This window comes from Carica papaya, chromosome 2 (assembly GCF_054855325.1).
Source record: "Carica papaya isolate Zhongbai chromosome 2, ASM5485532v1, whole genome shotgun sequence".
Taxonomy (NCBI): Eukaryota; Viridiplantae; Streptophyta; class Magnoliopsida; order Brassicales; family Caricaceae; genus Carica; species Carica papaya.
Window position 1 is genome coordinate 29,703,078 of NC_142310.1, and position 27,365 is coordinate 29,730,442.

General features: G+C 36.0%; 3 protein-coding genes across 5 annotated transcripts; 2 read left to right on the forward strand and 1 right to left on the reverse strand.

The window, feature by feature from the left end:
• Positions 1-280: 280 nt before the first annotated feature.
• LOC110823795 (eukaryotic translation initiation factor 3 subunit I-like) lies at positions 281-8,516 on the forward strand. Its single transcript, XM_022054272.2, has 8 exons — positions 281-605; positions 1,023-1,238; positions 5,954-6,081; positions 6,292-6,411; positions 6,549-6,638; positions 6,988-7,074; positions 7,183-7,262; positions 8,117-8,516. Exons 1-8 carry the CDS (start codon positions 422-424, stop codon positions 8,190-8,192), a joined length of 981 nt encoding a protein of 326 aa, XP_021909964.2. The 5' UTR covers positions 281-421; the 3' UTR covers positions 8,193-8,516.
• Positions 8,509-9,708, reverse strand: ATA1 (TAPETUM 1). The gene is made up of 2 exons (XM_022054274.2): positions 9,597-9,708; positions 8,509-9,507 (listed from the first exon to the last, which is right to left on the reverse strand). The coding sequence occupies exons 1-2, from the start codon at positions 9,683-9,685 to the stop codon at positions 8,712-8,714; spliced, it is 885 nt and encodes a 294-aa protein (XP_021909966.2). The 5' UTR covers positions 9,686-9,708; the 3' UTR covers positions 8,509-8,711.
• Positions 9,709-10,428: 720 nt separating this feature from the next.
• On the forward strand, positions 10,429-20,637 carry LOC110823609 (NADH-ubiquinone oxidoreductase B18 subunit). Of its 3 annotated transcripts, XR_015817221.1 has the most exons (3): positions 10,429-10,952; positions 14,932-15,084; positions 20,464-20,637. XR_015817221.1 is itself a non-coding variant. In XM_088213963.1 (2 exons), the coding sequence occupies exon 1, from the start codon at positions 10,599-10,601 to the stop codon at positions 10,902-10,904; it is 306 nt and encodes a 101-aa protein (XP_088070089.1). In that variant the 5' UTR covers positions 10,429-10,598; the 3' UTR covers positions 10,905-10,952; positions 20,443-20,637. The 3 variants fall into 3 exon arrangements, 2 of the variants coding, with proteins under 2 accessions (XP_088070089.1, XP_021909717.1); XM_088213963.1 differs by lacking the exon at positions 14,932-15,084 and having other exon boundaries at positions 20,443-20,637; XM_022054025.2 differs by lacking the exon at positions 14,932-15,084.
• Positions 20,638-27,365: the final 6,728 nt, after the last annotated feature.

The following is a 27,365-nucleotide window of genomic DNA, read 5'->3' on the forward strand; positions in this document are numbered from 1 at the left end:
AATTATAATCAGATTAAGAGTGAATTTAAGTTTTTGGTCATATTAACAAAGGTATTAAGTAATTACTTTTCATTTATTTGATTTATAAATATTAATTTTTAAATTTCTTGAAATTTCATAAACTTAAAATTTAAAGATAAAGAATTATTTTAATTTCTAAATTATTTCTCATATTAAAATTAAAATTTTAATTTTTTTTATTACAATTTAAAATTTTTATTATAATTTGCAATTCTAAAAAATCAAACTGTTATTGGTTAAAAAACAAAAGAAAATCAGAAGACCAACACGCACGGGGTTTGTATACTCTTTAAGTCGCCGATCTGCATAATACTCTTTGTAGGTTAGCTATTAGCTTCTCCTTCAGTTACCGAAGCTGTTCGTATCAAAGAAGGGGAAGGAAAATCAAAGGACATAGAAGATGAGGCCAATTTTGATGAAAGGGCATGAAAGGCCATTGACGTTCTTGAAATACAACAGAGACGGCGATTTGCTATTCTCATGCGCCAAGGATCACACTCCCACCGTTTGGTTCGCCGACAATGGCGAACGCTTGGGCACCTACCGCGGCCACAACGGTGCTGTCTGGTGTTGCGACGTTTCAAGTAATTTTCCTCACTTTCCTTCTTTCTTTATGATTGTTTAGCTCTTATGGAAGACGAGCTTTTTTAAACCCTGGAACATGCTTTTTTTTTTTTTAATTAACCCTTGGAATATGCTTTTTCAAATGTTATTTGCTACAACAGATTGTAAGTTTTGAATAAATAGGAACTTTTAATTCTAGCTTTCTGTCTACTATGATTTTAGCTTTTGTTTGTCTCCATTTTTTTTTTCACTTCAAAATGGAAATATGGGGAAATTGTTTTCCTGATTTTTTTTCATTGATTTGCTCTTATGAGGTGAATAGTTTTTATCAAACTCAATTTATTGGAGGTTTTGTTGTCTGGGTGGGTATTATGCTGCTTGGGGTCTCGTTTCATACTCGGGTTTTAACATTGTAATACCAAACTTTACTCTTTCAGGGGATTCAACGCGGCTTATCACTGGTAGTGCAGATCAGAGTGCAAAGTTATGGAATGTGCAAACTGGGGCTCAGTTATATTCATTCAATTTTGACTCTCCAGCAAGGGCTGTGGACTTTGCTGTTGGGGATAAGCTTGCTGTGATTACCACTGATCCATTTATGGAGTTGACTTCTGCTATTCATGTGAAGCGTATTGCTAAAGATCCCAGTGAGCGTAAGTTTCTGGTGTATTCTCTTTTATGTCAACATGTTCAAACGTGGAAATAACTAGGCTTATATTTGCTATGAGCCATTTTGATTAGAAAGAGAAGAAAAAAAGAATTCAACTTTCTTATTCCACAATGTATCTAGTTATATGAAAAAAATATGATTTGACATGGTAGCAATTGCGAAACAAGGTTTGGCATGTATCTCATCCTCATGCTTTACAAACTTCTCATTACTGTCATAAAAGGTTTTGGGTGCTGACAAAAATATCTTATATTGACTACTTCTCTTTGCTCGTGTTTTTTTTTTTTTTTATTTTTCCTTCTTTCTATTGGGGGACGGCTTTGCCTTTCATACTTTCTAATTTAATATTCTCTTCCAAAGTTACTCATTTTACCATTCTATGAAATAAATTTGGGTCGGTATCATAACAATTGGGAAATAAGGTTTGACATGTATCTCATCCTTGTGCTTTGCTCACTTTACATCATTACGATAAGGATTTGTATTGATTAATCCTCTTTGTTCATGTTCTTTTATGTACTTTTCTTCTTTCCCGATAGTGGATGTGATAGGTCCCAATCAAAGCTATTACAATTGCTAAGCAAATAGAATTATTCTTAGGGTGAGAAAAAACCATAATAGTTTGATTTGAATATCTGTATTGTTACTGCATACTGGAAGATTATCTCCCAAAAAAAATTGATGCATATTGGAAGAGTTCAAATACATGAAGGAAAACCAACTTTTTCTAAACTTACAACTTCAACTACTTGAAATAATGACTCTAACAAATATTTACGAATTAAGAGCTACAATTATTCAACTATTGACGAGACCATATGAGACAAGGGTGTGGAAGAGGATCTGCATAGGGAAGGAGAAATTTCAGGAGTGCCTTAGGTAGAGAGTGGGAGATGGGGACAGAGTCAACTTTTGGTATGATATTTGGCTAGATGGAAGGGCTATGAGAGCAAGGTTTCCACGGATTTTTGTTATAGCACGACATAAGGACATTTTTGTTGAAGAGGTGTTCACTGAAGGAGAGGGTCGGAGGGAGTAGCATGTGGAAGTATTGTGTAATCTTGATGATTGGAGATAAACGAATGTGAATCGCTGCTAAGTGCTTTGACTTTAATTTCGCATAGTGAGGATCATGACCAACTTGTATGGACTCTCAGCTCAACTAAACAATTCACCATAGGGACTTTTTCAAATATTTGATCAAGAGTCAAACAAAGAACTTCCCATTCAGACAAATATGGAAAGTTAATGCACCCCAAGGATAACACTTTTTGCTTGGGAAGTAGCTCGTGAGGAGCATCTTGACTATTGATAAGCTTATGAGAGGAGGGAATATTATGGTGAACTGTTGTTGTTTACGTAAGAGAGCAGAGGAAACATGCAATCACATTCTCCTTTGGTTCTCCATTGTATGCAGCTTATGGTCTATGGCTTTTGGGATTATGGGATACAACTGGGTCATAGCAAGTACACTCGAGGAAGAAACTTGGGCGTGGAAGGGTAATGATGAGTCAGAAAAAGTACTTGGGGCTCATTCCTCTGGCTATTTTTTGTGTTGTTCAGAAGGAAATGAACATGGGAATTTTTAAGGAGTAAAGGAGGGTATTGATAAAATGAAAGTGTAATATCCAACTGGGTATTATAAATAAAAAAAAACTATGGAATATATATATATATAGATGTATATATATATAATTAAACAAAAGAAAAAAAAATTTAAAGAAAGAAAGAAAAGAACCCAAAGTGTACTCTCGGAGCAGAAGAAGAAAACACGTGGTCATATAATATATATATATATATGTGTATATATATAATTAAGTAACAAAAAAAAAAGAAAAGAAAGGAAGAAAAAAAAATAGATAGAGAAGAGAGGGTCGAGCGGCATCGACGGGAGAGAGAGAAGGGTCGCACGGTGTTGTGCGACGCCGCAATTGAAGGAGAAAGAAAAAGGAGAGGAATTGCCATCGGTTAGAGAGAGAAAAAGAGGAGAGAGATAGAAGACACGCGGTGGGAAGAGAGAGAAAGAGAGAAGAAAGAAAAAAAAAGAAGAAGAAAGGAAAAAGAAAGAAGAAAGAAAAAAAAAAGAGAGAAGAAGAGGAGTTGCGGGAAAGGAAGAAGAAGAAGGAAAAAAAAAAAAGAGAAGAGGAGGAGCTGCGGGAAAGGAAGGAAGAAGAAAAAAAAAAGAAAAAAAAGAAAAGAAAGAAAAAAGAAGAGAAAAAAAAAGAATAAAAGAAAAAAAAAATGATGAAAGAAAAAAAAAAGAAAAAAAAATAAATTAAGGAAGAAAAATGAAAGGATGGCGACTAAATATAATGTTGGTGTACCGCATGCGATGCGCTGATTCGATCATCAACGCCTGATATTTTCGGTGACACGCATGTGATAGCGTGTGGTGGCGCTAGCGACTGGGACTGCGTGTCCGAAGATAAAATCTATTCCTAATTTTGCGTAAAATAGTTTATAAAATTATTTATAATTTAATATATGTGTTTTCTATTATAAACGAGATAAACTACATAAACGGTATTCGAATTTCTGAAAGAATTATAGATCGAGTTAGAAATGATTCCTAAAGCTTTCCTGATCACACTATAAGTAAGAATTATGTGTATTCCGTATGAAGACATAAATTATATGTTTATATAAATGTGTATATGGATAGTGCATTCTGTGAATGTTTAAATGTATGTGTAGTATAATAGGAATATAATTAATATGTTTAATTTGTATTTGTTTGTGTTCATGTATATGTGTATATATGTTGTTACGCATGTATGTGTATATATATAAAAATATACGATGAATGTGATATGAATTGATAAGAACAGACTTGATAAAAACAAAACTGATAAGAACAAATGCGTGAATAAATATATATAATATGTTGTGTGTAATTGTGTATACGTGTTTAAGTATGAACGTGTGTGTATATATCAGTAGAGATTATGTGTGTGTGAATATAAATATATATTATGTTTGAGACATGCAGTGAAAATACATGTCTGTATTGTAATATGTATGTGTATTAAAATGTGTGTACATATATTATACATGTGAAATGTATAAGCAGTGTGTGTACGTGTGGAATTTGGGTATACTGTACTTGCTGTGTGATCTGGTGCAGATGTACGGTGCGCTGTGCTTGTTGTGTGATCTGGTACATGATGATTCAGAAAATAGTTTGAAATGTATAGCTCTAATGTGCGTGATGATATTGTGTATTTTGTGTGTTTGTGTTTAATTATGCATAGAATTAAGATTTTAAGTAGAAAATAAGTGAATTGGAAATGAGAGAGATTTGGAAAGAGTGTAGAGTGTATGAACCCTGAATACCTACTCGTTTAGTATGAATCGAGGAGTAGAGAGTACATGTGTGGCTGAAGTTCAGCAGATATGGTGGGTATGATGAACCTGTACATGGATAGAGTTTGAAGTCTAATCCAGACGTAGATAAATATTCGTGTGAGTATGGGTCACCTAGTAAACGTAACTGTTGTAGCCATTGTGTGATTTATGTGTGTGTTATCCATGCGATGGAGGGATTCATTTCGCCTTTTCTCGATGATGACATAAACGACATTGCGCGATGAAACCATAGAAATGATCTTTCGAGTGTATCTATGATCATTTTTGTGTGTGTGATTATAGTTTGAGATGATGAAACCTTCGATGTGATATTCCAAGTGTATTATAATATTTCGAGTGTAAGTTTGATTTGAAATAAGAACAAAAATTAAGTTATAAGAGTGAAGATTAAAATATGTTTCGTCTGATGAATTATGTTTTGTTATATATTTTGATTGTGATACTTTGTTTGACATTTTCTTTATTATAAATATTAATATATTTTACATATTGCGTGAGTGTATATGCGTAAGTCTCCGTTATAAAATCATTTTTTTTACTAAACTCGTGAAATTCACTCTAATTCACCCCCATCTAGGTCAAAGGAGATGAGGAACAAGTTCAAAATCAAAATAAGATGCTGAAGGAAAACTTTATTAGCATTTATTTTAATATTGTAAATTAATTTAAATGTCTCAATTATTTGTAAATGAATAATTATTCTGTCATAAGCGATGTGTATTAAAGTGTAGTTTCGCTGTATATTTAATATTTATCTGTTCCATTAGTTGAAAATGTTGTACTAACGTCCGTACTCACCGACATTGGGGTTCGGGATATTACAGAAAGAGAGATGGTTCCAATCCCTTGGAGTGTTGATAAAGAAATAACATTTGTATTCCATAGAGAATGTAGGAGAACTAATTGATATGCTAACCAATAGGTAAATTCTTTTTGCTCATGGGTTTTGCACTCCCTTGATGCATGTAATTAATGATGCACATCACACTTTTTATTTAAAAGAAAAACAGAGCTAACAGTTATTCAAATGACAGACAATAGCTAACAACCTTCGTTTAAGACTTCAAAGGGAACTATACTAGTATGCATGCTTAATGGAACCTTATACTATGAACCTTGGGTACTTGGTAGGAACTCGTTGCAATCTCCTTGGCTTTTCAGGATGAATTACCTTATCTTACCATGTTTTGTAATATATTTTTTTCTTTCTAATAATATATCTTCCTGTATCAGAAAACAAAATATTTGATATGAGGATATCTTCACTTGAGGTGAATTACTCCATGTATCCTTCCTTCCTAATGTTAAACTTGCGACCATGTCATTGTGCAGAGACTGGTGAATCCATCCTGGTCCTTAAGGGACCACAGGGAAGAATAAACAGAGCTGTTTGGGGACCTTTGAACCGTACTATTATAAGTGCTGGCGAGGATGCCACAATTCGCATATGGGATTCTGAGGTAACCAATTTGCATAAATCACCTTGAACTGTAAAGAATGTGGTTATTTTTGGATTCTTGATGAAGATAAGATACCATGTGTTGGAACTTCTCTTCAAAGTTAGCACATTTTCATGTCTTCCCTTTCAAAATTTTCTTTTCATTCTACATGATTTATTTTTCTGCTTGGGAATTCATTCTCAAACTTCCTACTTCTCTGTAAATTTGCAGACTGGTAAATTGCTTAGAGAGTCAGATAAGGAAACTGGTCATAAAAAGACCATAACATCACTTTCAAAATCTGCAGATGGTTCGCACTTTCTTACTGGATCTCTGGATAAATCTGCCAAGGTGCTATTAGTGTCTAATTTCTGTCATTTCCTTCCTTCACACCAGGTCTCACAAAGTTTTCTACTTTATAATTGCTATTATACACGTCTTTTCTCATCTTTTTCTTTTCTTTTTTTAAATTCTGCAATTTTTTTTAGCTCTGGGACATCAGAACGTTGACTCTTGTCAAGACCTATATAACAGAACGCCCAGTTAATGCTGTAGCGTTGTCTCCTCTTCTTGACCATGTAAGTGCAGATGAAACATAAAATCTTCATCTAGGTTTTCAAGCAAAATTTGTATTCCCTGTATGATGCTTTGAATACTGTGATTTTATTATCTGTTTTTGGGAAATTATTGATAGGTATTTAAATGGATATTAATTACACTTATATAGGCTACTAGCTTATAAATGAAAATGCTATATGGGAGACATACTATCCAGCAAACATTCTCTTATAGTCAGTATGATGTTTCTTTCATGTGGATTTGCCAAACATTTAGTTTTGTTTTTAGATGGTAAATTAACGAAAATTGGAGAGTTGACTTTTATGCATTTTCTTGTGGGTTTCTTCCACACATTTTTGTGGTTTCCAGGTGGTGCTTGGAGGTGGCCAGGATGCATCAGCTGTTACAACAACTGATCATCGTGCTGGGAAGTTTGAAGCCAAATTTTTTGACAAGGTTAATTTCATACTCACCTACCTTTTCATGTGATGTGAAGTTGTATGTACAGATACATTTGTGGTTGTCCCATCTCTTCAGTTGATGATGTTCCACTTTTATGTTTAGATTTTTCAAGAAGAAATTGGGGGCGTGAAAGGGCACTTTGGACCTATAAATGCGTTGGCTTTTAATCCTGATGGGAAAAGGTATGGTTTTCTCTGCTCAGCAAATGATGCTAATTGGATATCAGCTTAGTACAGGCTCTTTATATGTAGAGTTTAAAGAGACTTAGATGACCATGTTCTTTCCCATACCCTGGTTATGGTGAATGGTACCAGTTTATGGGTAGTATGTAAATCTGATGGTTTAAGGTATTTTAGAATATTTCATGGTTGTTTGTGAAATGTAGTTTATGCGCATCTTTAAATAAAGTAATTTCTTTTCTTTAAACTACCAAAGATCAATTGGAGTCTAATGGCAATAGTTCTCTTACAGCTTTCATTTTGACTATTTTAGGGTCCAAACATCACTAACAATTTGGTTGATTTAATTATTTTCCTGATTTATGCTATATTAATCTGTTGCTTAAATTTTGTCCATCATGGATAATTTTTTTTTTCAACTTCAATCAGACATTTTCTTCGCAGATCTGTCAAAGAACTAATGTCAAATTTGTAGTTTACTTGGGAACTCCTAGTTGTGCTCCAGTTCTGTTTACGCCAATTCTTTTTCCACAATCCACCTTTCCTTTCAATAGCATAAACAGCTCTTGTTTATTTAAGTATGATTTCTCTGTCAAGTCTTAGTTCCTAATGACTTCCAGTTGTAAACAACTCCCAGCTGTAAACGTTTTTTTACCTATAGATACCTAGTTTATTGTGGCAAAATACATGCACTTTACTATTTTACTTGTGTAAGTAGTTTAAAAATTGTCTCGTTAATTTCTATGTTTTAGGCACTTGTTTGCTTTACTCTCCTGTCTCGTTTTTGTTTAAGAAATGTTATCTTGCATTGGCTATAAATTTAACTCCCTTTTTTTTTTCCTTTTTTGCATTTGTAGTTTCTCAAGTGGTGGTGAAGATGGTTACGTGAGATTGCATCACTTTGATCCCGACTACTTCAACATTAAGATTTAATTCTAGACCTTATTGACTGATTGAAAAATTTAGTTCGGGAGCCTAACTAAAAAGAAGCAAGAAAAGAGTTACTTGAATCTCGTTTGGAGGAAATCATTTTTCTTTTCTTTTTCCTCCATAGTGTAGTAATGTGATAAATTATGATTTTTGTTCATGTGATGACAGAGTAGAGTTTTGTAGTAGTGAGTGTTGCATGCACATGATCAGCTGTTTCATTTTACCTGTTCGAAGAAATGCTGCCGGATGGAATTTCAACTTATTTTTGCTTCCACAGCAGAATATGTATTTCACTACTCACAAGCATAAAAAGGAGAAATTGTGTAAGACTACTGCTTTTTTCGGCATTTAGCTTAATTTCTCTTTGATATATTTGCCCCTTTCTCACATTGAATTGGAATATACGACAGTTAGGTTCCCTCTTTGGAGGAACTTATGAAATCAACACTAAGTTTGGTGTAAATCGGGAGTCTTTAGTTTGATTCCATAAAATAGTTTCCTTTTTTGTCTGCATTTGTTTGATTACTGATAGATGAAGCTCATGGTGCTGCAACCAGAAGTATAACCTCCATCGATGACCAAATTATGTCCTGTTATAAATCCGGACTCCTCGCTTGCCAGAAACACTGCTGCGTTCGCTACATCTTCCACTGTTGCAGCTCTCCCTTTCAGTAAACTTCCTCTTTCTCCCACAATCTTACTCACTTCTTCAACTCCCATCTCCTCCTGCCCCAGCAATCTCCTGTATGCACTAACAAGCATTTCCGATGGCACCCCATGGGGCGATATGCAGTTCACTCGAATCCCCTCTTTACCCAGTTCACAAGCGCAGCTTCTCACCAACCCTGTTATGGCTGCTTTCGACGTTGTATACGCATGCCCCCCTAGACCACCCATTATTGCTGCGGAACTTGAAGTGCATATGATAGATCCGCCTCGTCCCCCTTTGATCATTGCCTTTGCTGCGTATTTAATGCCGTGAATGATGCCGTTTAAGTTCACTGAAATTACCCGTTTCACTTGTTCCATATCTATGGCGGTTGTGCTTCCATCGGCACCAGAAATCCCAGCATTGTTGAAGATGACGTCGAGCTTTCCTTTCCAAGTAATGGCGAGGTTGATTGCAGATTCAACGTCTGGTTCGACAGAAACATTGCAGTGAATGTAGCGGCCATTGATTGAATGGGCTAAGTTGGTGCCAAGATCGTCTAAAATGTCAGCAATGACGACATGAGCTCCGTGTTGGGCAAAGACTTTGGCCGTGGCTGCTCCGATTCCCCTTGCGCCTCCTGTTACCAGTGCAACTTTTCCTGCCAACCTATCAATTAAAACTTAAAATTATATTTTCATATAAAATTTTAATTAAAATTTTTGAAATTAATTATAATCAAGCATATATATCTCAACCTTTTCATTAAAAACCTTTCAGACGCATCAACGTCCAATTCCATTGGAAATCTGAAAATCAAGTTTGCTAGAGTCGGAGGGAATTTCATCAACCTCTATGGGTTTATATATATATATATATATATATATATATATATATAGAAAAGAGTGCTTCTTGCAAGGTTTGATTATTTACTCATGACATACGCTTTACATTTCCATCGGCAACTGTTTCTAAACTACAAATTTGATCCATATATTAATGTTTTCTTTACATAAAAAAAACACCATGCTGCCTCTATTTCTCAACAACATGCTGCTACCTCTTCAATCTGTAATTCAATTATGGTTATGGTTTTGGATTTGATACGTGGTGATAAGATTGAGATTCCGCAGCCGAATGAAAATGTTTTACCATAATTCAATTTACTCCTTCATCCAATTCTATAACCTTTTTTTTTTTTAAATTTTAATTTTAATTTAGTCTGTAAATTTAGAAGTTCAATATTTTTTCTTTGGGGTATTATTATATGTATTATTTAAATAAAATAAATTAATTGTCAAAAAATGAAGTATAAGCAAACAACAAAACTTTTTTTTTTTAAATCTACGAATATAAAAAATATAAATTAAAACAATTCTGTCAGTTTAAACACCATATTATAAGAAAAAAAATTTATAACTTAATTATAATATTATGAATATTTTAATAATAATTTATTTTAAATAAATTTATATTATTCTAATCATAACCTAAATATTTTATTTAAAAAAATAAAAAATCAAGTAAAAGAGTGGAGTTCATTAGGATCCGATTTAATTAATAAACGGGCCAAGCTGAGTCAAAAGGTTGCGAGGCCGAACACGAGACGACCCGCTCCATTATCCGTCAATCCCTAAACAGCCCAAGGAACTAGGAAGAGAAACCAGTGAGCGAAGAGAAGTTTGGGAGCTTCTAATCGCTGCGTGCGTAGAGAATCTAACTAATCAAAGGTGCTGATTTTACAGGCAACCATCGTAATCATGGAGGTAGAAGGATCATCGAAGAAGATGATAGCAACGCAGGCAGAAATGGTGGAGGCGAAGGTTCCGCTCGGATACAGGGACCAATGCGCGCACCTGCTGATCCCACTCAACAAGTGCCGGCAAGCAACTTTTTACTTGCCATGGAAGTGCGAGGATGAGCGCCACGTCTACGAGAAGTGCGAGTACGAGCTGGTCATGGAGAGGATGCTCAAGATGCAGAAGATCCGCGAGGAAGAAGCCAAGTTAAAACAGCAGCAGAAGGGTGCCGCCATTCCTCTCATACCCAAAACTGCCAATGCATAGTCTGTTTTCAACTCGGTCTGAGCTGCGTCATCTCCTTCTTGTTTTGTGGTAGGTACTTTTTATCTTTTCTAGCTGTTTTGTTTTCAATTTATTCTCATAAATTGTCCGGAGGATGTTGTCTTTCTATTAATTGAGGAGGTTTTGCTTGGGAACGATTCTGTTTCCAATGATAAATTGAGTGATTTTGGGTATTTCAGCCTTCGCACTCTAGGCGTTTAATTTAGGGTTCCCTTTTCCCATGAATTACTGAGTCTTTTGGTTATTTTCGGGTTACGCACGATCTTCTAGCGTATTTTGTAGTTTCTGGGTTTTTAATCAGGATTTTTTCGATTTACTTTCTACGAGGAACATCTAGGAATAATTTATCTCATAGTTTGCTGATTTGAGATTCCTCTTGGGAAGTAAAAGAATTTTATGCAAAGATCCCAAGCCGTTTTGTTCTTATTGCACATTATTTTTAGAAAATTTAAGTGTTTATATGCCTTTCTGCACTGAATTTGCACTTACATGCTATGCGCTAAAACCTTTGGACTCCATGCTTCTATTAATTCTGGATATGCTACTCCAGACTTCATGATAGTTTGGCATGTTACTAATCTCTTCTTTCAGATGTCTAGTGTTCAACTGGTGTATGTTGTAAAGTTCATAAAGAATGAAGAAACTTCACTATGCCAAAGGTTTAAAAAACTTGTATATTGAAATTAGCTGTTTGTTTTGGTGGAAAAGAAGGTTTTGCATATGAGCAGAGGTCTGTTATGGGTATTTGAAGCAGTTTGCAGTTATATGAGTTGAAACTTTAACTGAGGTTGTGGCATTGTACTCATGGGATTGGCAACTGATCACTGCATTAACTGATGATCTATAAAACTGATAGTAAAATCTTTAAGAAGTAAGATACCCTTATGGAGATTACTTTTGGATTTGGCATCACAAAATGTGGATGTTTTCAGATGGGAGAGCAATGAAGAGGAAATCATCATGATTAAGTTTAGCTTTACTTGCTATCTTAAGTGTGATTAAGTTTAGTTTTGGTAGTGTAAAGTAATGGATTGGGTTTTTGTTTCGGATAGGAAGTGTAATGGATCATTCATAGCAGAAACTGATTTGCAGTTCCACAACTTGCTATTGGATTGGGTATCTTAGGCCATATAAGTTAGTGGATTTTTGACTTTGCTTAAAAATAATTTATTAGCATCCTGTCCAATCTAACTGTTTGGTAATCAGATAAGCAATGTGGTTATTAGGTGCTTATGAATAGCTTTCAGTGGGAGAAAAAGGTGTGTTTCCCCTAATTTTTGATATATTGCCTAAGAGTGCTTATTTTTTTGAGCATTTGTTTTCATATTCTTTTACTTTGTTTATTTAAGATATATGAATGCTTTATTTATTATTATTGCAATAAGAATCTTTTATTCAAAGTCGTAACTGTTTATTGTCTATGCTAAGACCTAGATGCCTTAGGTATGTTTCTTTCGACAATTCCCAACACATTCTTGGTATTATATGGTCAAGGAGTTTCTAAAGATATTAAGGTGTAGTGGCTTGGAGTTCTAGTGGCTCCTGTCAAACTCCTGAGAGTCGTTTTTTTCCCTCTTTGATGAAGACACCGTTCTTATTTCTTTTTTGTTATAAAGAAAAAAGAAATACACTCAAGGCTCCAAGGGGGTGGTACCAAGTAAATGTCCTTTTTTTTAAGAATATGAAGTTAAGGTCTTTCTTGGTTCTATATCAGTTGGTTGTTGAATGTTTTGGTTATTTGGAATGGATGCATACCCGAGCAAATCTCTTTCATGTGACCTTTCTTTTACCTTATTTTGTTTTTTTCCTGCCCTGAATGATTCACGGCCAGCAACTGGGCCCCCTGAATCCTTTTTTCCAGTCTTATTTTCAAGATAAAGCCCTGATCCATCAATATCCTATCATAGCCCTATTTCTTTCTAGCCCTCAATCATCTTATTGACTCATCCAAGTATACCAGATGCCAGGATTAGGTAGTAGGATATCCAGAGATGGTTTTAGTGGGTATTCTTTGTATAATCTTCGTTGCATCTTTGTTATGATTTTTTTTTTTTTAATTTCCACCAACTTCAAAAAGACTCTTTTTTCAGTGCTGATCTTGCTTTTCTTCCGACAGAAGAATTTTTATTTTTCCTTAGCACAGGAGACCTTTATATTGGGGGCACTAAGCATCGAATGATGTCATTTTGACCACCTCTCTGACAAAATATTTGCTCCAGATTGTACGTTAATTTCTGTGTTATGTTACATTATCACCAGCCTTATGTCTTCTTGACAGGAGAATGTGTTTATAATATAGCTGATCATTCTCATATGGGGTTGATCAATTATCCTTATTGACAAGAGAATGTTTTTATATATTTGTAGCCAATATAGCTGGTCATTCTCATATGGGGTTAATCGATTATCCATATTTAATTCTTTTGTACTTTATGGTTTAATTTGTTTGACTAATTCTTTATTTTCAATTTTCAAAAAACTTTTTGGAGGGAAAAAAAAAAGATTATTGTCAAACTTCTGTTTTCTGAAAACACTGTCACTTTTGCACTCTGATGCCAAGCGAGACGCTACATTACCTTGCCCTCTGGGAATTCTTTTTCATTTAAAACCAGCAGTATGCAATCATGTAGCTCAGTTGCATCATGCTTTCTGTCTGTAACAGTCTGCAAACTAAGAGTTCTATAATGGACAATGATGCACAATGATGAGTTAAATTTAGATATTCTAAATTGATCAAAATTATAACTTTTTACGTATAAACTATTGTACTATTTAGGAGTATATTATTATAATTTTAATAACTTTGGAATTCTATTTTTTTAGATTAAGGTCTCCTGTACTTTAGTTTCTTAGTTTAATCCTATATGAGAGACTACACAGAAAGCATTATAAGTACCTTAATAATAGTACTTCTGGAGTTCAATTCAATTATTCAATAAAAAGTTAATTGAAAGTTTTCTCAATTTCTCGTTTTGGGATGTAATCAAGATCTTATTTGTGATGCTTAATAATTCCTAGATTTAATGTCTAGATGTGACTTTCCAAATTTCTAAGTAGATAAAAGATGAACCCTAATTTGTTTTACACAAGTTGATACAAAAAACATAAGAAGTCCATGACTGAAACCTGAAAGCCTCATATTCAAACAGACCCTGCCTATCTGGCAAACAGAAAACCCTAACAACACAAACTAGTGCCATAATAGGTCATCAGCCATCGCCAAGCAGTAATTGAATCACTCTTACTGTTAGCATTGCCAAGCTGTAATTGAATCACCCTTTGATTGAGATAGAGCACCACTTGTCAGAAAAATGCGGGGTAGCCGCTACCTCTCTCAGTTCTTTTTATTCCCACATCCACATCTCACACCATCCTTACCTCTGTTCAAGTAGATTGTCAAAAGCTTGTTGCCCTCCAGTGACCGGAATCTGGCACATGAGATTCCTAGACACAGGCCAGTCTTCAAATGCCTCCACCAGGCAGAACATTATTTGTCATTCCTAAATTTGTGGACGAGTCTTCTCCAACAAGGGTAGAGTGATGCAGGATGTGTCAAGTTTAGATTGCTTAAATTGATTAAATTTATAATTCTTTTAAATATAAAACTGTTGTACTACTTAGAAGTCTATTATTATAATTTGAGTAACTTTAAGGTTTTATTTTGTTTATTGTTTAGTTTTCTTATTGCTATTGGAATTAGTCCCTCTTAGATTGATCTTATTTGAGAAATGGTACTTAATAAGCATTATAATCTTATTTGTAGTCTCGCTTTTTGACTAAAGTTCAATATTTAATAAAAAGTTCTTTGATAATTTTATCTTACTTAGGTTTTGTGAGCAATTAAACCTATAGTTATGATGCATAAGAATTCTTAAGTGTGATGTGTATGAAACTTTATATGTGATGTATGGATTTTTATCTCCAAAATTCTAAATAAGCAATTAATCTTAATCTGCCCTCATATTTGTGCATGCCTGAAGTTAATACCATTATTTGGTATTTTTCTTAGCAAATAAAATATCATGCCTGGCTAGCTGTTAAAGAGTTCATGATTATGGATCCATATTGATACAACCAGAAGATCAGCAAGAATCCCAATCAAGAATCCCAAGTATCTTTGATTCTAGTATCGTTGAAGCAAGCAGAACCCCCTCAAGATCCGGTCAACTATTCAACATCAACTTCTCTGTTTTTTTGATTATTTATTTCCAGCATTATCTTATCTTTTTGTTGAGATTGTTTTTATTGCTATTAGCCGTTGTGCTCCCTGGATAGCAGGGAAAAATTGTTGTTTCCATTCCTATTTAAATCCCTATCAGATTATAGATGAGACAAGAATAAATTAACAAGAAAATTGTGGGTTTTTCTATCCCAAAAATAGAAACTTTCGTACAATCCTTCTTGCGTTCTTTTGGGCATCTATCATTTTGATATCAGCGTCATGTCGAACAAGGAAAGGATTGAGAATTTAGAAGAAAGTGTTGGAGGACTGCAGGACAGCTTCGACCGGATGGAGCTTGGAGTCGCCGATAAACTTCACCAAATGGAGGATACCCTCAAACGATTAACAGAAACTCTGTTAATCAACCGTGAAGATTCCAGCTGCAATACCCCAAACCGAAATGGAGGAACACGACTAAACTGTGATGAAGGAGCCGAGCGAAATGACCAAACTCACCAAGCTGGAATTTCTTATCTTTTTCGGAGATGACCTGATCGAATGGCTCAACTGCATCGCACAATTCTTTGAGTATCAAGGAATTTCCGAAGAGCAGAAAGTCCAACTAGCTTCTTTCCACCTGGAGGGCGAAGCCAACCAATGGTAGCAGTGGCTTCGCCAGACTTATCAAGAGAAGGAAGAGTGGTGACATGGGCAGGATTTGAAGAAGAGGTCTGGGCTTGTTTTGGGCCGATTGAATGTGAAGACTTCGACGAAGCCCTATCCAGAGTGAGGCACATCGGGCCCTTACGAGATTATAAAAAAGAATTTGAGAGGTTACAAGAAGGTGAGAGGTTGGACCCAAAAGGCCCTGATGGGTACGTTTATTGGCGGGCTAAAGCATGAAATTGCTGAAGGTATTCGGATGTTCAAGCCCAAATATTTGAAAGAGACCATCAGCTTGGCCTATATGAAGGAGGAGCAAGTGGGTCGACAGAGAAGGTTCAATCGGGTCGAACGTAACCCGATCAACCCGTCCCCAACCCTAGCTGCAGATTCCGCCTCGAAGTGCCTCCCGTGGGAAGAGATGCAACATCGTCGAATGCAGGGCCTCTACTTCAACTGCGATGAGAAATTTACTGCAGGCCATCGCTGTCGCCGAGCTCAAGTCATGCTCTTGGAAGGGACCGAAGAAGAAGAAGAAAAACCAAAATAAGAGGAGCCTGAAATTTTCCTTCATACTTTCAATGGTTGGTCCACCCCAAAAATGATGCGTGTTGATGCAACCATCCGCAGTCAACGTATCGTCATCCTCATCGACAGTGGCTCAACTCACAACTTCATCAGTGAGCGAGTCGCGAGCTTGCTGAAGTTACCAGTACTCCTGACTCAAGCCTTCTCGGTCAAAGTTGCGAATGGTAGTCCGATGAGATGTCACAGACAATTTGAAAATGTGCTGTTTAACATCTAAGGTATACTCTTCCATTTGACTCTTTTTGCTTTTCCATTAACTGGTCTTGATCTTGTTTTTGGAGTTCAATGGTTGGAAGCATTGGGAGTGGTTATGTGTGATTGGGGTTGGATGACCATGGAATTCCAGTGGGGTAGTCGACTACGACAATTACGGGGCCTTGGCGCTCCACTTCTCCAGATTGCTTCAGCTGAAGAAGTCGCCAAAAGCACGCTTCGACACTCCTCTCTGTTTACGGTGTATCTACAGGCAGAAAACACCTCTCTGATCCACCTCCATCCAGATATGCAAGCTTTCTTGGATCAGTACCAGGATCTTTTCAAGGATCCACAATCAATTCCTCCCTGTCGAGACGTTGATCACCGCATCAGTTTGAAGGAAGGGGTTGAACCCGTCAATGTTAGGCCATACAAGTATGCATATTTCCAGAAAAGTGAAATTGAAAAATAGGTGAATACAATGCTTGATTCAGGGCTGATTCGGCCAAGCATCAGTCCATTCTCCTCACCGGTGCTATTAGTATGCAAAATAGATGGAACTTGGAGGTTTTGTACAGACTACCGGGCCCTCAATTCAGTCACCATCAAAGACAGGTTTCCCATCCCTACGGTTGATGACATGTTGGATGAACTCCATGGAGCTGCTTTCTTTACTAAACTCGATCTCACTGTAGGTTACCACCAAGTAAGGGTACATCCATCGGATATTCACAAGACGGCCTTCCGCATTCATAACGGTCATTATGAATATCTTGTCACACCATTTGGGCTTTTAAATGCCCCTTCCACCTTTCAAGTAGTCATGAACAACATTTTCCGCCAGCACCTCCGTAAGTTTGTTCTAGTTTTTTTTAATGACATTTTCATATACATTCCCAGCTAGGAATTGCACCTTGAGCAGGTTAAGCAGATTTTTGACATCTTTCGACAACATCAATTTTTCATCAAGCTAAAAAAATGTATCTTTGGGCAAAAGGAACTTGAATACTTGGGGCATATTGTCATGTTGCAAGGGGTCAAAGTGGATCAAACCAAAATTAAGGCCATATTAGATTGGCATCGACCAAACAATATCACTGAGTTGAGAGGATTTTTGAGTTTGACAGGCTATTACTGGAAGTTCGTTCGGCAGTATGGAATTCTTGCTCGATCCTTGACTAATCTCCTAAAAAAGGGACAATTTAGGTGGTCTGAGGAAGCAGAATCAGCTTTCCAAAACTTCAAGGTTGCTATGACCACAACTCCTATCTTGACACTCCCGAATTTTGAAGAGTCATTTATCATAAAAACTGATGCTTCTGGCTGCGGCATTGGGGTAGTTCTTACTCAGCATGGGCGGCCTATAGCTTACATGAGTTGGGCATTAGGCGTTGCCAAGCAGTCATGGTTGACATACGCCAAAGAGATGCTTGCCATTATTATTGCCATAAAATTGTGGAGTCTGTTTTTGATGGGCAGAAAGTTCTATGTGCACACGGATCAGAAAAGTTTGAAGCATTTGCTGGACCAACGAATTATAACCCCAGAACAGCAAAACTGGCTCTCTAAGTTGTTTGGCTACGAATATGAGATCGTGTACAAATAAAAAAAAGACAACTCTGCGGCCGATGCTCTATCTCGTAGGGAAGATAGCCCCACCCTGCACACTATCTCTATGCCCAAAAATAAATTGTGGAACATCATCTGGGAAGCTGCGGATCATCCCTATATGCAAACAGTCTGCAAGTTAGTCACTGACTCAGCGGGTGGTTCCTTTTCACTCAAGAACGGGTTGATTTATTTTAAGCATCGAATTGTTGTCCATCCTAAATCAGAAATCACACAACAATTACTGTAGGAATTCTACTCGTCATTGATCGATGGCCACTTAGGTTTTCAATGAACTTACAAAAGATTGACCCAACAATTTTATTAGCCAGCCATGTACCGAGATATTAAAGAATATATAGCGGCATGTGACACCTGCCAATGAGTCAAAGCCGAGACACTCTCATCAGTCGGCTTTCTCCAACCGTTGCCAATCCCTTGCCAAATATAGGATGATATTTTCATGAATTTTATTGAAGAATTGCCTATTTCAAACGGAAAGAATACTATCTTGGTTTTGGTTGATCGTCTTAATAGTAGTACGCACTTTATTGCTTTGGCTAACCCTTACACCGCTAAGACCGTGGCAGAAAAATTTGTGGACAATGTGGTAAAATTATATGGTATGCCTCGCTCCATAATTAGTGACAGGGATCTGTTCTTTACTAGCCGCTTATGGCAAGAGATTTTTAAGTTGTCTGGCCCCAGCTCCGAATGAGCTCCTCCTACCATCCGCAAACAGATGGACAGTCAGAAGTTGTGAACCGCAGTATGGAACAATATCTACGGTGCTTAAGCTACCAACAACCACGCAAGTGGAGTTCTCTCCTTCCTTGAGCCGAATTTTGGTACAACACAACCTACTATTCCTCTATCAAGATGACACCTTTTCAGGCCTTATATGGGAGGCGACCGCCGCCCATTCCCCGTTACCAAGACGACTCAACCTTGTCAATAAAGTTGACCAACAGCTTTGTAACCGGGATGCCCTCCTCAAACAACTTCGAACTAATTTACAAGTAGCCAAAAGTCGCATGCAAGCCACCACCAATGCCCATCGACGTGAAGTCGAATTTCAGGAGGGCGATTGGGTCTTTCTTAGGCTTCGACCATATCGGCAGCAAACGGTTTTCAAGAGAGCCTTCCAGAAGCTCGCATGTCGATACTACGGGCCTTATCAGATCCTTTGCGGAATTGGTCCCGTTGCTTACAAGCTTATACTTCCACAAGGGTCGCGTATCCATCCCATTTTTCACGTCTCCATGTTAAAAAAAACATGTTGGTGACGCAATTGCCCCTACTGAAAATCTGACGGAAATATCTGAAGATGGGGACATACTGCTGCAATCCCAAACCATTTTAGAAACCCGATGGGTCATAAGGGGAGCAAAAATTATTGAAGAAAATCTTATCCAATGGAAGAATTTGTGTCCAGAAAAAGCTACCTGGGAAAATAGCAGAAAACTAACAGATAAATTTGGCCACTTGAACCGTGAGGACAAAGTTCTTGCAAAAGAGGGAGGCAATGATACAACCAGAAGATCAATAAGAATCCCAATCAAGAATCCCAAGTATCTCTGATTCTGTTATCGTTGAAGTAAGCAGAACCCCCTCAAGATCCAGTCAACTATTCAGCATCAACTTCTCTGTTTTTTTTATTATTTATTTCCAGCATTATTTTATCTTTTTGTTGAGATTTTTTTTGTTGCTACTAGCATTTGTACTCCCTGGATAGCAAGCAAAAGTTGTTTTCATTTCTATTTAAAGCCCCATCAGATAATGGATGAGGCAAGAATAAATTAACAAAAAAATTGTGGGTTTTTCTATCCCAAAAATAAAAACTTTCTTGCAATCCTTCTCGCGTGTTTTCTGGGCATCTATACATATATCTGTTGTCTGTGATTTTTTTACATGAACACTGTTTTACACCATAGAATATTGGTCAAGTTGTTAGTACACTTGTCTCCGGTAAGTTATATTTACCCTTTTTGTTGATCATGGTTCAGTGTTTCTTTACCAAAAGATTGTTGTGAAAATTCTTCTCTCTTTCTCATGTAGTTATGAACATGTAAACAGGTGTCCAAGCATCATAAAATTCTGAATAATTTCGTTTTATAGATGCTTGTTCATAAATTTCTACTGTGAGACTATGTTTGCATTTATTTCTTCTGGAGATAAGAGTTGTTAAAGTCTGATGTTTCATAACCAGTTAACTACTTTGCTTGCTAGTGCTTAGCAGTCATCATCTGGGGTACGTTCATTTTATTTGTGGTTTTTAACTTGTATACTTGCTCTTCCTGACAGTAAGTTCAAATTATCTGACAGGAGCCTCGAACTGCTGAGAAGTGGGTGATTTGGTGTTTCTTGCTTCTACTGATGGAATGCCATTTGAAACTGTTTATCTGGAGATGAATATAATAGACTCATATACTTTCTTTATCATATCTTTTCAGTTCTTCAATCTTTTTTCGGGAATAAAATTACTTCCTGACGATTTAATTATTGCTTACTTTTAATTGGTTTCTTCTGAAAAACAAATCCCTAATTATCTTCAAGTTGTGAAGGTGAACTGTGGGAAGTTCATATACTTCACGTTAGAACAATGTTTGGAAAACATTGGTGTGGGTGTTTCTTGCATCTGATTCAGGAACTTGATAAAATTTGATAAAATTCACAATAAATTGTTTCAGTCTCACATCAGGTTTCATCTGGACTTTATTTTTTTTATCATCTCCTACTAAAATTCGCATTTCATTTGACTTTGCAAATAAATTCTATATTAATTCATTAATTTTATTTTTATATAATTTTAAATATATTGTTTTTTAATATTTGTATTGAAATTTTTATGGGATATAATTAAGTTGTGTATTTTTTTAATAGATTTGTAAAAATAATACTTTTTTTTTGCCGAATATGTCATTATGTTTGTTAGATCAAATTACTAATTTAGTTTTGGAATTTTGAGCTATATTAGAAATTAATGAGTTTTTTTATATATTTTTTAATTGTAATTTGGTTCTTGAACTCACAAATTTATTTTGGGAAATTGATTTTTATACAGAAAAATAAAGTCTTTTAGATGATATATAAAATAATTTAAAAAGTGAAGTTTAATTTCTATCAAACATGAATTGGCACTCCCAAACTTTAAAATTTAAAAGATATATATTATTGCAATTATCTTCTTCCTCCATAGTTCCTATTATTATAATCTATATTAACTATTTTTATTAAATTATTAAGTTTATTACAACTTTCAGACTTTACAAAAAGCATAATATGAATACGATGTAAAGAATTTACTAGTAGAGTAAAGACTTTTTTTCTTGCTAAGGATCTATTCTTGTATAGAAACAAATATGTGATGTTTAATATGAATTATCAAATAGTTAAATCTTTTAATAATATATTATTATGATATGGAGTAAACTTTATGAATATTAATAAGTAAAGTTGGAAGCCAAAGCCAAGACCCAAGATGCTGACTCTTTAAGTGAAGATAACAAAACTGCAACTTAAAAAACCATAATAAACATGATAAATATGTATTTTACTATTTTTAGGTATGTCTAAAAATAAATTGATGTAGAATTTTTAAAACATAAGCGTATATTTTAATAAATTTAGTGGGATTTAATTATATGTATTCAATTAATCTATAATTTATCCATATCTAATAATATTTGCTTTGACATTGTCTTTATATATAACAATAATTCTTGTTTTGAAATCATACTGCCATGATTACCAAACTTTTTTAATCAATTAATTTATTCTAATATATACATATATAGTTGGTGAATGATTATTTTAAGAAAATCTGACTTGATTAATTATTTAGTCAATATATTCTCTCAAATCAGTAATTAACAATTTTAATTTAAAGATTAAAACGTTCACATTTGGAGAAAGTATGGTTGAAAATTTCATGAAAATAAGGCCACTCCCATAATTTATATTACACTCTATATAAATGATTTTTTTTTTAATTTTTTGGTCCGATTTATTTTAAATTCTTGAAAATAAATTTTACGCAACTTTTTAAAAAAAATGATATTTGTTTACTTTTATAATATTAACATAAACGTTTTAAAGTACTTTTATTTCCAAGAATTTAAAATATTTATGAAAATTATGACACTAAATTTTATTTGATTAATGAAATATGTTTTAAATTTTACAATTTGATACCATTCAAAATTTTTAATCAAAAAAATAAATTATTTAATTCACAAACCGATCGTGCATTTAATAACGGAAAGAATTTAATGTTTGTGTTAATTAAAAGGGCAACTGTTTATATGCCACTTTATTACAGTAAAAGCAGAATTTTGAATTTGAATTCTTTATTTTGGCTTTAGGAACGACAAAAGAGAGAGAGTGTGTACGAAGAAGAGAACCAGACCAGCAAAGGAAGGGAGAGGCACGCGGCGTAAGAAGAAGAAGACAGAATAAATCAGATCGTTGTGCGCAACTGCAAATGCAAGCCGTAGCATCTGGGGAAAGTAAGAGGCAAAGGAGTAGACAAGCATGAGTGACAACATCGGTAGCCACGACTATGGCAGATAGCTTTGGGAAGATGAAAGAAATTGATAAGCCTGTGATGAGGCCATAGCTATGGAAGGGGTGAAAGAGGGGGGAATAAAGACAGAGGGTTTTAAAGAGAGATTAGGGAAACTCTCATTTGGTTGTGGCTATACTGGTCACGACTAATTGCTTAGCCTTCCATCCGGCTTACTAGGTGTGATTCAATGCTTACTCTGCCATGTGGAGACACTTCTTATTGGAGGAGATCTTGCATTAGTTACTCATATCTCTAAGGAGGATTTTTAACATAATATCAAGAACTTTGAAATTGCTTGCATTTGCATTTGTATTTGACCTGGTTGAATCTTTAATCCTTAAACTGAAGGCTTAGACACTTCTCATTTGTTTAATTTCTATTTTTAATGTTCTATACAGATATCCTAATCCGCGAGCATTTACCCATGAAAGATGCCTCTTTAGTTCCTTTGAATATGGTCTATAGCCTCTTCCTTTGTATAAAAAAGGGCACTTAGTGGTAAGCAAGCCTGAAATACCATATAGGATTTTTTATCTAGAGCAATATGATGGGCCTTAATGCTTTCTGATTCCTGGAAACCACGATTGGTTCTAATTCAGCTTGAGCTTCCTCGAGGAAATTTATTTCTACAAAGGGATAAGTTACAGATATTTTGCTGTGATTATATGTGTTGGGTCCCAAACAGAGATAAAATTAATTGTATAAATTAAGTCAATCCTACATTGATGCACAATAAAGCAAAAATAATAAGCAGATAATAACCACAAAATTAAATAAATACATGATTTTATGTTGAAAAATCCTTCAGTGTGAAGTGAAAAACCACGGGTCAAGTTCCGAATCAAATACACTATTAATGTGTAACGACCTCGGAATTTCAAATGAAATAAATTATAAATTAAGTGCGGAAGTAAAATAATTAGTTAGGGTTTGCATTCCTTACACAACGACTTAAAGTACCAAATAGTACTGCGGGGATTACCCTTTTGAAGGAAATACAAAAAAATTAAGGAAACAAACGAAAAATAATATAAAATTAGCATCCTACTCGCAACTCTCTTATGGATCGGGCTCTGGATCCTGGTCCTCTTAATCTGAAATAGTTAAATAAGGAATAAGCTATACTAGCTCAGTAAGAATATCACGTTACTCACCGATACAGAAATGAAGGTTGGTAGGAAAATAAAAAATAACTAATGGAGCACTTAATTAACCAAATTCATTTATCAATAATAAAATCATTTACCATTCACTTACCGTAGCGAGATTTATAAATAACTTATAAAGACAATAGTATAACACTTATCACGATTTCATTTGTAATTGATAACATGCACATATTATAATTCCATATTCAATTAATCAAAACAACAATTGTCCATTTTCATTAGCCTGTTGGTATCCATGGAGTCCACAGAGATGTCCCCACTATGCGTGAACCATTTTCTTTAACATTCTTAATTAATGGGTCGTCCCTATACCCTATCCGATATGGGTGTCAAATTACTAAATCTCAATACCCCGTCCGGTATAAAGGTGAAATGGGCCGTCTCCATACCCCGTCCGGTATGAGTACCAAATTACCAAGTCTCGATACCCCTTCCGGTATAAGACAACATTCGTGGTAGGGTTCTCAATGGACCCGATTTGTCTACCATCTCTCAGGATATCCAGTGAGGCTGTCGTTTCATCCATTCAATTAATCACACAAATTTTCGTTTACCTTGAACCGCCAGTTCTCCAATTCAACCGTAACCATACAAAACAAACAATACATGCATTCAAAACTATAAAATCAATCAATCAAGTACTATTACGCATTTAAACCGTAGAATAAATCAAACAGAATCAGCAATGAATAGTTTTCGATTTTACCTCCATTAGTAATCCGTTATTAATTATGAATATTTCCTACATTGGATAATTTACCGAATTATCATTAATTAAACTTAAATTCAGTAATAGAGAATAGGGTGAGAGATTCTTACTCAATTTGATGCCCAAAAAGCTAAGCTGTTGACTGCGCCTACTGGCGGTCCTCAGGTTTCCTGAATTTTTCTTCGGGTATTAAAACACTTTACAAGTACCTACAAATATCCTAAAAATCTAAAAAAGTGTTAGGACCCCTTTTTGGCCAATTTCAGAATTCCAGCACAGCGGCTCCGCCATCCTCCAGCGGCGGTCCACCTCAGGTTTGCTATTTTCGACTGATTTTGCATCAATCCCAGTGAGAAAACACGTTAAAAGACCTCGGTTGGCCCAAAAAAATTAAAAAACCGAAACTCACCGGCAGCGAGGCTCTCCGTTGCGGTGGCTCCACTGGCTCATTTTGTGGTTGGGTATTTTACTCGGGTCAACCTGTAGAGAAGGAAACAATTATCAAAATGGTGAAAAAATTACGCAGAATAGGAATCGGAAAGGGCCTCATCGGAGGCAATTTTTGTAATTCCCCGCGGCAGCGCCGTTGGGCTTTGCCCGTGGTTTTCAGCCCATCCATCAGTTTTTTTGCCCTGATTTGGCCATGGGAGTGTTTAAAATTGAATTCCGAGCAAAGGAGAATTTTTACCTCTCTTAGTGTGTGATTCTGCCATATGACCTTGACAAAGAGAATTTTTTGGTTGCGGAGTAATTTGCTCTTTCGGTCCACAATGTCGACTAGTACTTACTCGTATGACAGATCCTCATAGAGTGGAAGAGGCTCGTGGGCCAAGACGTGAGAGAGGTCCAGGTTGTACTTGTGTAACATGGACACATGAAACACATTATGGACCCTGAAAAGTTTTGGAGGTAGTGTCAATCTATAGGCGACGGTACCAATTCTGTCTAAGATTTTAAATGGCCAAAAAATCGGAAAATTAGTTTCTCCCTTTTGCCAAACCTACTGATTCTCTTGAAAGAAGTGACCTTAAGGAACACCCAATCGCCTTTCTTTCCAAATCCCTCCTCTGGGTGTCCGCATAACTCTTTTGTATGCTCTGAGTTGTCTGAATGTTCTTCCTGATCTTAACTATTTTAGTTGTAGTCTCCTCTATGAGATCTGAACCGAACATTTTCCTATCACCCACTTTTTTCCAACATATCGACGATCTGCATAGGCAACCATACAATGCCTCATACGAAGCTATGCCAATACTTGCTTGATAGTTGTTGTTGTAGGCGAGCTCTATCAGGGGTAGATGGTCATCCCAATGGCCCCCGAAGTCAAGAACACAGGCTCGGAGCATATCCTCAAGTGTGCAGATCCTCTTTTATGACTGTTCATCAGTTTAAGGATAGAAAGCAGTACTAAGGGACAATTTCGTTCCCATGACTTGCTGAAAGCTAGACCAGAACCGAAAAGTGAACTTGGGGTCCCTGTAGGATACTACTGTTACTGGTACTCCATGTAATCTGATTATCTCTTGGATATACATTCTTGCCAACTTATCTAAGGGACCGATTATCCTGATGACCAAGAAGTGGAAAGACTTGGTAAGCCGGTTAACAATTATCCAGATGGTATCATGTCCTGAGAGTGCCCTAGGCAATCCTGTCACAAAATCCATAGTGATATGTTCCCACTTCCACTCCAGAATTGGTAATGGCTGAAGTAGCCCACTTGGTCGTTGATACTCTGCCTTGACCTGCTGACATACCAAACACTTAGAAATAAAGTCAGCTACATCTCTTTTCATCCCGTTTTACCAAAATCGGGGTCGTATACTTTGATACATCTTAGTGCTTCCATGATGCATGACAAACTTTGAGCTATGAGTCTCTATCATAATATCCATTTTCAACTTGCTGTCACCTGAAACACACATCCTATCCTAGAATCTGAGCAATCCATCTATAGAGACTCAAAATTCTGAATTAACTCCCTATTCTGCATCTTTCTTGAAGGCTGTTAGGGTGGAATAAGCGGACTGAGCGGACTGAGCTTCCTTTATTCACTGGATTAATTCAAGTTGAACAGTCAGGTGACCCAAATATGTGACTCTCTTCATGTCCTGAAGTCGTACCTGTTGTGCAGCCACTATCTACCTGCATTCTGAAACCATCAAATGAGCTAATATACCTGCACTTTTTTTGCTGAGTGTGTCGGCTACCATGTTGCCTTTACCTGAATGATACAAGATATCGCAATCATAGTACTTGATGAGTTCTATTCACATTCTCTGACGCATGTTGAGATTCTTTTGAGTGAATATGTGTTTCAAACTCTTATGATCGGTATAGATCTAAAAGGTCTCCCCATATAAATAATGGCGCCAAATCTTCAAGGCGTGGATAATTGTGGTCAGTTCTAAGTCGTGGGTGGGGTCATTTTTCTCATGACTCTTCAACTGTCTGGACCCATAGGTTATGACATTCCCATGCTGCATCAGAACACAACCCAACCTTAAGTAGGAGGCATCACCATAGACTGTATATCGACCCGATCCACTCGGCAAGGCTAACACATGTGTGGTAGTCAACTGTCTTTTTAGTTCTAAATAACTTCTTTCACTGTCTTCATTCCACTCAAACTTGACGTTCTTCTTTGTTAGCTGAGTCAGGGGGGCAGCTAGGCTAGAGAACCCTTCCACAAACCTGCGGTAATAACCTACCATCCCCAAAAAGCTACGGATCTCCTTAACCGAGGATAATCTTTCCCAGTCGAGCACTGCTTCAACCTTTT